The 14,712-nt window shown below is 36.0% G+C and overlaps 1 protein-coding gene across 12 annotated transcripts in view; it reads right to left on the bottom strand.

Moving 5' to 3' along the window:
- The window catches only part of OSBPL9 (oxysterol binding protein like 9), a 182,033-nt gene that overhangs the window by 30,482 nt on the left and 136,839 nt on the right, over positions 1–14,712 (bottom strand). For 7 of the 12 annotated variants that reach the window (XM_017548748.2, XM_017548744.2, XM_017548747.2 and 4 more), the window contains 3 exons: positions 13,973–14,002; positions 12,419–12,469; positions 2,840–2,878 (listed from right to left, as the gene is read on the bottom strand). In XM_017548748.2, coding sequence (XP_017404237.1) covers positions 2,840–2,878; positions 12,419–12,469; positions 13,973–14,002 — 120 coding nt within the window. The remainder of the gene's footprint in view (positions 1–2,839; positions 2,879–12,418; positions 12,470–13,972; positions 14,003–14,712) is intronic. The other 5 variants (XM_017548751.1, XM_017548768.2, XM_017548746.2 and 2 more) reach the window with 1 other exon arrangement.

Raw genomic sequence — 14,712 nt, 5'->3', positions numbered from 1 at the left:
AAAAAAAAAAAAAAAAAAAAAAAAAAACCACCCAGTCCTCTTTCTGCATGATTATTTAAAACTCATTAAATAAGATCTCTTCAGTCAAGTGATTGAACAAAAGAATTCTGATTCTTGTCACTACAACAGTCTATCTGCCATAAATACATTAACTGAAAAATGAAGAACACGTAGAGAAGACATCCCCAAAACAATTGGTAATAATTTAAAAAAAACCCAAAAAGTGAAGAAACTGAACTGGGGAATATTTTGAAGCATTGAGAAAAGCAAAGAAACAGTGACTTGGAGTTTTTAGTTCCTTAGAAACCTTAAGTCTCTTATTCTCTATGGGTCTGTTTCCCAGTCTGCAAAATAGTCTGTGTTTATACGAGTGCTAAGAATTTTCTGGTTATTACTTTGATTCTATTTTTAGATACTGGACCAAGCCAAAATAACTAAACAGTATCTCAACAAACCTGGAGCTGTTTCTAAAATAAATTCCTTGTTCACACAGTGCTTTCCTCAAAACAAACAAACCAAAATCCCACCATTAACACGCTTTGATATATAGGAGTGAATATGTCACCTCCTTACCCCTCCCACTGAAGAGAATAAAAAATAAAATAACTTTGGAATAGGGACAAGAATTCTCTTTTGGATGCAATCTTTTGTTTTCCAGATGAAATGTTCTTACAATTAGGCTTGTCAACCAAAGAAAACACTTAAAACTTTTTGGCATTGCTAATCAAAAATTATGGGAGGCCACTGTTTTGGATTGAGCTGTTGCACTAGGGCCCAAAAGCCTAGATCAAACCAAAAAGGAGTCACTCTTGCTAAATGCCACATAATTAAACTAAGAAAGCAAGTGGATCTCAAAAAAGACCTTTTTTTTTTTTCTCTGAAAATAGGAGATTCCCGTCTAAGTCAGTGTAATATGGAAGTGCCCGCTGTTTTAACCCTTAAAAGAAAAGTAATCTGATGTTAGCCAATCAGCATTTTTTCCTGTTACAATTCCCACCTTACAAAACCCACTGCTCTGCCATTGCCCAGTGGGACCTTTCATTCTATTTTGTAGAATGGAGGCTGACCCAATTTATGCATCTTGCATAAAAGCCAATTAGATCTATGATTATATTTGTTGTAATTTTGTCTTTTGACAGCATGTATATTAAAAGTATTCAATTTTTTTGTTATTGTTGTTGATGATAGAAAAAATCACTATGCTATACTTATCCACAGTTCTTAGTCAACTTCAGGTTAAAATATGTCACATTACATTCTACAATTTTAAAATAAATTTAAAAATAAATGTGCAGAGCTTGAGAGGCAAAAATACTACTACTCAGCCCTAATCTGTTATGACATTAATGAAACCTGCGTAATGCAATGTACTGTACATACACATACAAATACATGTATGTATTGCTAACTGTGCTTGTTCTGTACCTTACAACTACCTTCTAAGGTCAGCTTTCTTTACAGGAAAAGAAATTAAGATTCAGAAAGGCTGAGTAATTTGCCCAAGGTCACAGGTAGTGAGTGGCAGGGCTATTTTATCTGAACCCCAGCAGCCTGCCTCTAAGATCTATACCATGAACAGTTCCTCTATTTTTTCAAAATAAAAACTCTTAAGGAAAATATGCTCTAGTCCCTGGGCAAATGATTCAAAGATATTTTTCTGTTACATTTTCTATGAGCACAAACTTTCTAGATTTTTTCACTGCAAACGATCAAGTGTTTTTGGTATGTTTTATAAAATCCTGCCTGGTTTTGGAGTCTGTAGGGACCATAAAATGCTAGACAATACATACAGTCCTTTCCTATGAGGCTCACAATTTTTGATAGTATCTCAGGAAGAAATATTATTTTAGTTTGTATTACATTTATATCATACAATTGTATTGTATCACCATGGCTCACACTTTGAACTGACAAAAATTCCGATGTATTTAATTCAAATTCCAAACATGTTTATTTCTGCTTTCTTAATATGCAAACACAGATATGTAATTAAAAAAATTTTAAGACCAGATATAAAGATAACATGCTCATCCTTTCAAGTACAATCATGAGATGTTTTTGAAGATTTACAAAATGTTTTTCCAGATCTCAGACAAGCTGGCATTTGTAAAGTCTAGGACAAAAAAAGAGGCTGCCTCCTGCTTCAGGAACACAGACTGAATAGAGGTCACTCAGTTACCATAAACTAGGGTAAGCACAAACTACAAACCTTCAAACTCTTTTTATTTCCAGCTGGGCAATCCTAATAATACAATTTTCTTCTTTCTTTTTAGAGGGGAAGTTGAATATAAGGGAAAGGTAAAAAGACAAGAGAGAGGAAAGAATAAGAAAATGGCTATANAATTCACGCTGTAAATTGTTCCAACAAAAATGCAGTACATACCACATTAACAATGATAGTTACACACACAAAACTTAACATAAATGATAAAATAATAACCTATAAACATATTTAAATAGATTAAGGTGTGTTTCAATATTGTACTCTCCCCCACCCTGCTTTCATCTGAGAAAAAAAGAAGTTAGACAAGAAATGTGGCACTGAGTTATGCATTATTTAATTGTAAAAGCTGAGTACTCATACCATGATTAACCCTTCAAGTTAATACATGCAAAGTGATTCAATCTGAAGCCACACTTAGAAAAATTTTAAGATTGTCATTTCCCCTGCAAATGACTGCTGAAAGATGGGAGCTCAAAGGAAATTGCAAGAGTCAACAACAAAAAGCAGTGAGTAGTTGGCATTGAAAAATGAGTAGTAATTCAGGCTTCTCCTGATATGACTGGTTATAATGCTCTGCAGAAGTAAAGGGAAACAGAAAGATTAGATTAAACTTACTATCATTCCATCTGCGTGTTTCTCCGCATTACTCTGGTCCTTAAGGAAAAATGTTAAAAATATTAACTTCATTCTTACATTTAAGTAACTGCTTGTGTATTTCTACTATAAGAAAGCTTATTTTACCAGGTAAGTAATAATGTTAGAACATGATTTCTCTGCTTCCACTAAGATTTTAATTCCATGTGTACATTCTTAGCAAAACACAATTCAAACACTGGCTACACAACAATCAACACCAACAGCATGGCAATTATTTTTCTATACAGGGATTTTACTAAATTCACTGTGGAAATATCCTGTAGAACTGTAGTCATGTTCAAAATTCTAGGCAAAAGTGATCTCTACATGGATGAACCTTGGAAAACATGATGTTAAGTGAAAGAAGCTAGTCACAGAAGACCACATATTGTAAGATTCAACTTACATGAAGAGTCAAGAATAGACAAATCTGGAGGCAGAAAGCAGATTAATGGTTGTCAAGGGCTAGATGGAGTGGGGGTAGGAGGCTGCTGGAGGGTTAAGGGATGCACTGATGCTCCTCAACTTATGAAGGAGTTTACCTCCCAATAAATTTATCTTAAGTTGAAAATATTGTAAGCCAAAGATACATTTAATTCACCTAACCTACCAAACAGCATAGCTTATCCTAACCTACCTTAAATGTGTTACAGAACACTTACATTAGCCTACAGTTGGGCAACACAGTACAGTGCAGAGTTTCAATTGGTTACCCTTGTGATTGCATGGCTGACTGGGAGCTGTGGTTCACTGCCACTGCCCAGTATAGTGAGGGAATATCATATGGCATTATCAGCAGCTAGGGAAAAAAAACAAAGCTCAAAATTCAAAGTACCGTTTCTACTGAATGCATATCGCTTTTTTGCCATCATGAAGTCTAAGAATCCTAAGTCAAACCATTGTTAAGTCAGGGACCATCTACATAGGAAATGATTGCTTAATAGGTAGGGGGTATCTTTTTGGGGTGATAAAGTAATTCTAAAATTAGATTATGATGATGGCTGTAAAAAATTTTGTAAATATAAAAACCATTGAAGTGTGCACTTTAAGATGGTAAGCTCATTTTTAAAGCTGTTTATTTTTAAAAAGCTGATGAGAAATTAACAAATACTAATGAAAACAAAGTCTATGCAGAAAAAAGTTTTGGGGAAATATCTTAAGTTGAAGATATTAAGTCAAAGGTGTATTTAATTCATTTAACTTGGGATCTAAGGACATCTGAAAGATATAATCTACTTTAAAAGTATCTGTAGTCAAAATAGGAAGACGTTGAATCCCTGAATAGACCAATAACGAGGTCTGAAATTAAGGCAGCAATTAATAGACTACCAATCAAAAAACAGTCCAGGACCAGACAGGTTCACAGCTGAATTCTACCACAGGTACAAAGAGGAGCAGGTATCATTCCATCTGAAACTATTCCAAACAACAGAAAAACAGGGAATCCTCCCTAACTCATTTTATGAGGCCAATATCATCCTGATACCAAAACCTGGCAGAGACACAACTAAAAAAGAAAATTTCAGGTCAATATCCCTGATGAACATTGATGTGAAAATACTCAATAAAATACTGGCAAACCAAATCCAACAGCACATCAAAAAGCTTATCCATCATGATCAAGTTGGCTTCATTGGGGGATGGGAGGTTGGTTCAACATATGCAAATCAATAAACATAATCCATCACATAAACAGAGCCAAAGACAAAAACCATGATTATCTCGATAGATGCAGAGAAAGCCTTCAACAAAACTCAATAGCACTTTATGCTTAAAACTCTCAATAAACTAGGTATTGATGGAATGTATCTCAAAATAATAAGAGCTATTTATGACAAACCCACAGCCGATATCAGACTGAATGGGCAAAAACTGGAAGCATTCTTTTTGAAAACCAGCACAAGACAAGGATGCCCTCTCTCACCACTCCTATTCAACATAGTATTGGAAGTCCTGGCCAGGGCAATCAGGCAAGAAAAAGAAATAAAGCATCTTCAACTAGGAAAAACAGAAGTCAAACTGTCTCTATTTGCAGATGACATGATTGTATATTTAGAAGACCCCATCGTCTCAGCCCAAAATCTCCTTAAAATGATAAGCAACCTCAGGAAAGTCTCAGGATACAAAATCAATGTGCAAAAATCACAAGCATTCCCATATACCAATAACAGACAAACAAAACCAAATCATGAGTGAACTCCCATTGACAATTACTACAAAGAGAATAAAGTACCTAGGAATACAACTAACAAGGGATGCAAAGGACCTCTTCGAGGAGAACTACAAACCACTGCTCAAAGAAATAAGAAAGGACAAAAACAAATAGAAAAACATTCCATGCTCATGGCTAGGAAGAATCAATATCCTGAAAATGGCCATATTGCCCGAAAGTAATTTATAGATTCAATGCCATCCCTATCAAGCTACCATTGACTTTCCTCACAGAATTGGAAACAAAACAAAACAAAAAAAAAAACCACACCTTAAATTTCATATGGATCCAAAAAACAGTCCATATAGCCAAGACAATCCTAAGCAAAAAACAAACAAACAAAAAACAAAAGAAAACCAAAACAAAGTTGGAGGCATCACACTACCTGACTTCAAACTATATTACAAGGCTACAGTAATCAAAATAGCATAGTACTGGTACCAAAACAGACATATAGATCAATGGAACAGAACAGAGGCCTCAGAAATAACACCACACATCTACAACCATCTGATCTTTGACAAACTTGACAAAAGCAAGCAATGGAGAAAGGATTCCCTATTTAATAAATGGTGTTGGGCAAACTGGCTAGTCAAATGCAGAAAGCTGAAACTGGATCCCTTCCTTACACTTTATACAAAATTAACTCAAGATGGATTATAGATTTAAACATAAGACCTAAAACCACAAAAACCTTAGAAGAAAACTAGGCAATACCATTCCGGACATAGGCATGGGCAAAGACTTCATGACTAAAACACCAAAAGCACAGTAACAAAAGCCAAAATAGACAAATGGGATGTAATTAAACTAAAGAGCTTCTGCACCGCAAAAGAAACTATCATTAGAGTGAAAGGCAACCTACAGAATGCGAGAAAATTTTTGCAATATACCCATCTGACAAAGGGCTAATATCCAGAATCTACAAAAAACTTAAACAAATGTTCATAAAACAAACAACTCCATCAAAAAGTGGGTGGAGGTATGAACAAACACTTCTCAAAAGGAGACTTTATGCAGCCAACAAACATTAAAAAAAGCTAATCATCACTGGTCCTTAGAGAAATGCAAATCAAAACACAATGAGATACCATCTCATGCCAGTTAGAATGGCAATCATTAAAAAGTCAGGAGACAACAGATGCTGGAGAGGATGTGGAGAAATAGGAACACTTTTACACTGTTGGTGGGAGTGTAAATTAGTTCAACCACTGTGGAAGACAGTGTGGGGATTCCTCAAGGATACAGAACTAGAAATACCATTTGTCCCAGCAATCCCATTATTCGGTATATACCTAAAGGATTATAAATCATTCTATTATAAAGACACATGCACACATATGTTTATTGCAGGACTGTTCAAAATAGCAAAGACTTGGAACCAACCCAAATCAATGATAGACTTGGATAAAGAAATTGTGGCACATATACACCATGGAATACTCTGCAGCCATAAAATACGGTAAGTTCACGTCCTTTGCAGGGACATGGACGAAGCTACAAACTATCATTCTCAGCAAACTAACACAGGAACACAAGACCAAACACCACATGTCCTCACTCATAAGCGGTAGTTAAACAATAAGAACACATGGACACAGGGAGGTGGAACATCACACACCAGAGCCTGTTGGGGTGTGGGGGGCTAGGGGAGGGATAGCAGGGGGTGGGGGCATTGGGATGGGATAGCATTAGAAGAAATACCTAATGTAGATGATGGGGTGATGGATGCAGCAAACCACCATGACACGTGTGTAACTATGTAACAAACCTGCACATTCTGCACATGTAACCCAGAACTTAAAGTATAATAATAATAATAATAAAAGTATCTATAGTCAGACAACTCAGTCCTACAAGGATAATCTAGTCTGTGAGATTCAGTTTGGTAGCAATAGTAACACATGGTTATTGAATGTTTGAAATATGGCTAGCTCAAAGTATAAAATACATTCATGACTTTGAAGACTTGGTGCAAAAAGAAAAAGACTCATGTCTGTAATGCCAGCATTTTGGAAGGCCAACGAGGGAAAATCGCTTGAAGCTAGGAGTTTTGAGACCAGTCTGGGCAACAAAACAAGACCTTGTCTCTAAAAAAAGATTTAAAAATTAGTGAGGCACAGTGGCAAGTACCTGTAGTCCCCGCTACTCAGGAGGCTGAGGTAGGAGGATTGCTTGAACCCAGGAGTCTGAGGTTGCAGTGAGTTATTTATGGTTGTGACACTGCACTCCAGCCTGGGTGACAGAGCAAGACACTATCTCTTTAAGGCGGAATTATATTCTTTTTGGTATATACCCAGTAATGGGATGGCTGGGTTAAATGTTATTTCTGCTTCTAGATCTTTGAGGATTTGCCACACNAAGAGAAGAGAGAGGGAGAATATAAACTATTTCATTAATAGATTTTTACACTGATTACATGTTGAAATGATATTTTTGGTATAGTGGGTTAATAAAATTCATTAAAATTAATCTCACTTGTTTCTTTTCACCTTTTAAAATGTGGTTATAAGAAAATTTTAAATCACATTTATATCTCTCATATTTTTATTGCATAGCACTGGTCTAAACTTAGGATATTCAATAGGAACTGACAAAATTAAAGCCTCAAATTCTAAGTAATCAACAGTATTTATCTGTACCTATTTTATGCAAGACTATAAAAACTACATAAATCAAATTGATCTGTCTCTAACTTGAAAAATGTTAATAGTCTCTATCTTTGCCTGTAAGAATAACCATTTGAAGTACCTGATTTTAATTACATTAAAATATTGTTTTACTGCATGATTTAACTGTTTGGTAAAAATCAACCACAGTTTAAGTTTGTACCAACTATACTTCACAACCAAAACATGTCTAGCATATCTTTTCTCTCAATTTCAGTGATAATTAAACAAAGCAAAAATAGTGCTCTGGTAAACCACAGTCAATCCTCTGCACATGCCAATCTGACAGGCATTCTGAGTTGTGGTATGTGGTCACATCACCTGACTCTAATACTGGTCAAGTCCCCACCTGCAGGAGCCTCCCAGCTTATCTTCGCTCTGTCCTGCCCTACTCCCCTTTTCTCCCCTTACCTCCCAGCTCCACTGCAGTTTCCCACGAGTAGAACATTAGCTGTCTCCACCAAGGGTAAGAGAAAGGATGTCTTCTGAGATAACAAAGCCCACTTGAAAATTCCATTAACCAGAAGGTCTCAAAACTTTGCTGCACATTAAAACCACCCAGAGGTTTAAAATAACCCCAATACCCAGGTGATACCCCATACCACAATAGCATTATAACAGAATGTCTATGGGTGGGAGCCAGGAATCAGAACTGATCTCCAAATGACTCCAATATGCAGTAAAGTTTGGGAACCAATACACTGATCATTTAGGCAGGAGAGAATCTACTGGGAGTGGGAATTCAAATGAAAGAATCAAAACTGGAAGGAGCTTAACATTAAAATTTTTACTTAAGCATGCTGCCTCTAAGAAGCTGATACTAATCAGCCCCAAACAAGAAAGGTATCAAATTAGCTGTCTTCTCATATCACTTTGGGGTTTCAAATGGTATTATCTCCCTTAAAGTAGTTGATTCCGATATTTTATTAACCTGTCAGTGAGTAACAGTCTTCCAAAGTGGCCATAACAATTTATATTTCTATTAGTACTCGATGGAAATTCTCCAATTTTTACCAGATGTTTTACTGTCACTTTAAAATTTGCAACCTTCTATTTTTTTAATTTAATAAACACTTATTTAGAGCTTCTTACATGCCAGCTACCAACAGCATCACAAATAATACTTCATTTGGTCTCACAGCATCAGTAAGAGACAGACACTATTATTATCCCTCTTGTATATGGAATATAAACCAAAGCATAGAGAGGATAAATAAAATTGCTCCAGTGTTGGGGCTTGGATTCAAACTCAGTATGGGTCCAAAATCCATGCTCTTCAAGATTATGCAAAGTTGATTGTCATTATTATTTTAAAATGTTTTATCTTAATCACAGATTAACTGATTAAATCTACCTAAAGTTTAGTTTATAGGGATGGTCATCGCAGCACATCAGAGAGGTGGCTAAGTAAAAAAAAAAAAAAAATCATACATATAGTGAAAATACTAAACCATGCAACCATTAAAAGTAATACATTAGAAAAATCATTCAGTAATTCAGTTATTTATCATGCACCTCCTATATGGCAAGCAACTGTAAGCACTGAAGATACAATGGGGTTATGGACTGAATATTTGTTTCCCTCCCCAAATTCCTATGTTGAAGCCCTAACCCCAAAGGTGGCTGTATTTGGAGATGAGACCCCTGTTACAGAAGTAGCTAGGGTTAAATGGGGTCATAAAGGTGGGGCCCTGATTCAATAGGATTAGTGCCTTCATAAGAAGAGACACCAAACAGCTTGCTCTCTCACATGTACAGGCTCCCTCTCTCAGTGCATACTCACCAAAGAAAGACTATGTGAAGACATGGCTGTCTACAGGCCAAGAGGAGAGCCCTCATCAGAAACTGAACATGACAGAAAGTGGATCTTGGACTTCTGGCCTTCAGAGTGGTAAGAAAATAAATTTCTGTTTTTTTTTTAAATTTTATGTTATTATTTTTTGAGACGGAGTCTCGCGCTGTAACCCAGGCTGGAGTGCAGTGGCACAATGTTGGCTCACTGCAACCTCCGCCTCTCAGGTTTAAGCGATTCTCCTTCCTCAGCCTCCTGAGTAGCTAGGACTCCAGATGCGTGTACCACGCCCGGCTAATTTTTTGTAACTTTAGTAGAGACAGAATTTTACCGTGTTAGCCAGGATACTCTTGATCTCCTGACCTTGTGATCCTCCTGCCTAGGCCTCCCAAAGTACTGGCATTACAGGCATGAGCTACTGCACCTACCAAATTTCTGTTCTTTAAGCCACCCAATCTTTGTTATGGCAGCCTACAAAGATTAATACAAGTGGTAAGACAAGCAAAGTCCTCACCAAGATCGCACTCCAGGGTAGACAGCAAATAAAGAGGTAAATAAACAAATATATCATGTAAACTTGACTAGTGATACAAGGCCATGAAGAGAAAGAAACTAGTGGGAAGTAGAGATTATTTTAGATACAAGAGTCAGGAAAAGTCTTTCCAAAGATGTTCCTTGTGGTAGAAATCTGAGTAAGTAAGTGAGTGAGCCTGGTGGAAATCTGTGGGAAATGCCCTCCAGGTGGAGACAAAAGCAAGTAAAAATCCCTAAAGCAGGAAAAAAAAAAAAGCTTGTCTTGCCTGAGAAAAAGAAAAGAGCCAATGTTATTGGAATGGTGTGATCAAGCAAGGGTACGAGATAAGGGGGCAGTGAACATAAGTAGTTTCTATTTGATTCCAAATGAGATGGAAAACATCAGGGGTATCTGGGCAGGTAAGTGACATAATGTGATTTTACATTTAAATTAAGTTTAAAGATACAAACAGAGTCCATACATGGTACAAATATAATTGAGAGTTGTATTTGTACCTAAGAAGCCTTAACAACAATAAAACTTCCTTCTGGAATAAATAAAAGGCCAAATTTAATTTACTTGATCCAAGTTACCCATTGTGAAGAACCTCAAAATGTAGTTTTATTAAGCTGGGCTAAGATAGACAAGTACCAAGTACAAATTAGCTTGTAGAAAGTTCTAGAAAAGAGTTTTATTAATTTGAACTCTAACACATTTCAAAGACAGAGAACACTAAAAATGCTTTTGATGAGTGGCTAACCGTGAGCTAGTGAAATAGGCTAGGCTGACCTAGATAGTACAACTATCTAAAGTCCTGAATGATCTTCAGGGATTACTCAAACTGGCCTAAACACTGTATCAGCTCCTCTGTTTCCTCAGTCTTCAAGAGAAGGCAGTATGAATTCCCTAAAATACCTTGTCACTCAAACGAGGCATGGTGTAGTTTACTACTGGTTATAAATAAGCTTTTGGATAAGGGTAGGTGCTTCTACTCACCTATATAATTCCAGAGCCAAGAAAAACTAAAATAAAACCTGATCCCTTTTATGCCTCCAATCCTAACTTCCCTTCTGTTTAGCTTTAGAATATACTATGATCTACAACAGGAAATGAAAAATTTAGACACATACAAAGGAAATCTAGATATCACTAACATCTAGCCCTAAGTTCTGACACTTTAAGTGTAATATATTGGGGTGGGTTTGGTAGCTTATTCCTGTAATCCCAGCACTTTGGGAAGCCAGGAGTTCAGACCAGCCTGGGCAACATGGTGAAACCCATCTCCACTAAAAATATAAGAATAAGCCAGGCGTGGTGGTGCATGCCTGTAACCCCAGCTACTCAGGAGGCTGAGGCACGAGAATCAGTTGAACCCAGGAGACAGAAGTTGCAGTGAGCCAAGATTGTGCCACCGCACTCCAGCAACAGAGCGAGATTCTGTCTCAAAAAAAATAAAAGTATATTTTAAATCTGTCCTGAAAAGAAAATGGCATTGCCCTATTTAATGTATAAGCTAAACATCCTTACTATCCAAACATAAATGGATTGTCCTATACTACTGTGCCATTAACAATAAAAAAAAATAGTCATTAACAAGTCTCTATGAATTGGTAAACATATGCAACAGAAGAAGTAAAGGAGATGTGTAATTAGAAACTTATTTAAACAACATTTCTCAAATTGGCTGCTGAGCTGGTCACCCACCCCTTGCTAGCCACTTGCTAGAAATAAAGGGGCATAGTGAGGTAGAAAGATTAAAAAATAATTCCTATTCTCAAACAATAATATTCTTATTTCTGAAAATCTCAGGCAATAAAATATATATTTAGGTTGAATACACCAAAATTTTTCAGAAAAGGAGACAACATATATGAAATTTTTAACCCACAATAATTCAAAATGTATTTTGTTTCATGAAGAAAGAAAAGCAATTAAAATTCACTAATGTAGTTCACTACCAGAAACAAATCTATAATAATTTTTAAAAATGTATCTCTTATAAACTCTTCATTTCGGACAATAACTGCCAGAACTTACTTCTCTATTTTCTAAGAAAAACTTTTTTTTTTGTGGAAGGTTTAGTATAAAATACATCCGTGTCCCAAACAGTGATAATGGATAAAATGGAAGGAAAGGGTGAGTCATTCAAACATTCTCCCCTCCTTCCCGGTTCCCAGAAATGACATTACCAGAAACAGTAGCTAAGATAACATCCAAACACAATAGTTGTTCCACAGTATAAGCTCACAATACAGTTTACTGTAGAAAGGTACTATGTTTCAGGTCTGAGTTTTTTGGCTATTAAAGAAAAACACCATTATAATTTTTAAATTCCATGCATAAAGGTAAACTGAAAGTAAAATTTACTTACTTTAGCAATCTGCAGCAACACAATGCAGTGTTTAATTGATTCTACCATGCTCTATAAAAACAAAACACTGATTTTTAGGATCTTGGCCTAAATAAAACGGATGTATAATGTTAAGCTTAAAATACAAGAATCAGTTCAAATGTGTAGGGTTTAAGTCCCTACTACACAAGAAATATCCTCTTTGGATCTAGTGGGACCTAATATGCTGAAAATGTCAAATGAAGTTATTCATTAGCAGTTCTATTAATTTTAAGGAATGCCACAAATTGTTAATTTATACTAAATAATATATTTTTAAATTTTTTAAAATTAAAAAAAAATTTTACTGAGACAAGGTCTCACTATTGCAGTGGCTATTCACAGGCATGATTATAGCACACGACAGCCTCAAACTCATGAGCTCAAGCCATCCTACTCCTTCAGCCTCCTGAGTAGCTGGCACTATGTGCACTTGCGACCATGCCTGGCTCTAAATGATTTTTCAACACTTCAAACAGAAAGACATACAAATCTGATTAAGTTTCTAGTTCTTACATCAACAGCAGTAACCCTAAGAAATCTACTTTATGCTTGTGAAAATGCTGAAAAGAAAAAAAGAAAAAAAAAGAAATCTACTTAAGATGTTATGTTGATGGGCTAGGTACGGTGGTACACACCTGTAATTCCACTGCTTTGGTAGGCCAAGGCAGGAGGATTGCTTGAGGCTAGGAGACCAGCCTGGGAAACATAGCAAAATTCCATTTCTACAAATAATTTAAATAAAAATTAGCCATGCATGGTAGCAGTTGCCTGTAGTTGCAGCTACTGAAATAGCTGAAGCAGGAGGACTGTATAAGCCCATGAGGAGTTTGAGTCTGCAGTGAGCTATGACTACACCATTATACTCGACTGCACCATTATACTCCAGCCTGGAAGACACAGCAAGACCCTGTTTCTTAAAACAAATAAAAAGACTTTGATGGAAGTATGGAGAATAAAGGATCCTGTCACAACACTGGTGAACCAAATTATTATTTTGCCTGTTTAAAATTTTGATCAAAGGACACATCTCATTAGTAGTGCATGATATAATGTCAGAAGTCCACTATATCAGAAAACTTGAATTACAATATAATAAGAAAGAGACCAGCTGCAGTGGCTCATGCCTACAATCCTACCACTTTTGAAGGCTGAGGAGGGGGGACTGTTTGAACCCAGGAGCTGAGACCTGGGCAACATGGCAAGACCCTGCCTTAAGAATCAAAGAAATCAATTAATTAATTTTTTTTAAATATGAAAGAATATATCCACTGTGCATTGATGACACCTTTTATCCAAGGTTTCAGACAAGACCAGAAACAGGCAAATGGTACATGAAGTCAATTTCAATTATGGGGCTTATTCTATTAATGCTATTTTTAATTCCTTTAGAAAATAATACAATTCTTAAGCAACCCTGTATAAATTCATAAAAACATCTCAACTGTTCTCATCAATAGTGGCAGCTTAAAATAGAAATAACATTTTAAAACATTTTCTAATGCAAAGTCAGAGTGTATCAAACACATAACTTACATTTGTTGTCTCTTTGAGCGTTTCAATTTTCTGTGAAAAATAATGTTTAAACAGAAATAATCAGAAGCATGAAGAAGCACAATTGTTTTTTACTGACTAGTCATTCAAAGAATTTTACCTACCTAGGACCTCAGTGAGAAAAAAACAAAAACAAACAAACAAAATAAATAAAAAGATTTTTACCAAAATGTACTCATTCTAAGTGAGTACAACCAAGTTGGGAATGGAGTACTTTTTATTTTATTTTATTTTATTTTATTTTTAATCTAAATCAATTATTTACATAAGAATTCCAGATATTTTATGAATTATATACCCTCTTTAATAAAATTCATGTGATTCAATTAAAGTTTGTAATAATAATATGAAACATTCTTATTCCTTACCTGAAAACAAGTTTTTTCTTTTCTATGAACTTCACTTATTTTAAAATCACATTCATCTCTCCTAAATTATGAGTTTCGCTCTTGTTGCCCAGGCTGGAGTGCAATGGTGCCATTTTGGCTCACCACAATTTCTGCCTCCCAGGTTCAAGTGATTCTCCTGTCTCAGCTTCCCCAGTAGCTGGGATTACAGGTATGCGTCACCACACCCGGCTAATTTTGTATTTTTAGTAGACACGGGGTTTCTCCATGTTGGTCGGGATGGTCTCGAACTTCAAACCTCAGGTGACCCACCTACCTTGGCCTCCCAAAGTGCTGGATTACAGGCGTGAGCTACCACACCCAGCCCTAAGTTGT

This window comes from Cebus imitator, unplaced genomic scaffold (assembly GCF_001604975.1).
Source record: "Cebus imitator isolate Cc_AM_T3 unplaced genomic scaffold, Cebus_imitator-1.0 Scaffold214, whole genome shotgun sequence".
Classification (NCBI taxonomy): domain Eukaryota; kingdom Metazoa; phylum Chordata; class Mammalia; order Primates; family Cebidae; genus Cebus; species Cebus imitator.
The sequence above is the reverse complement of the archived record's forward strand: the minus strand, read 5'-3'. Positions and strand labels throughout refer to the sequence as shown.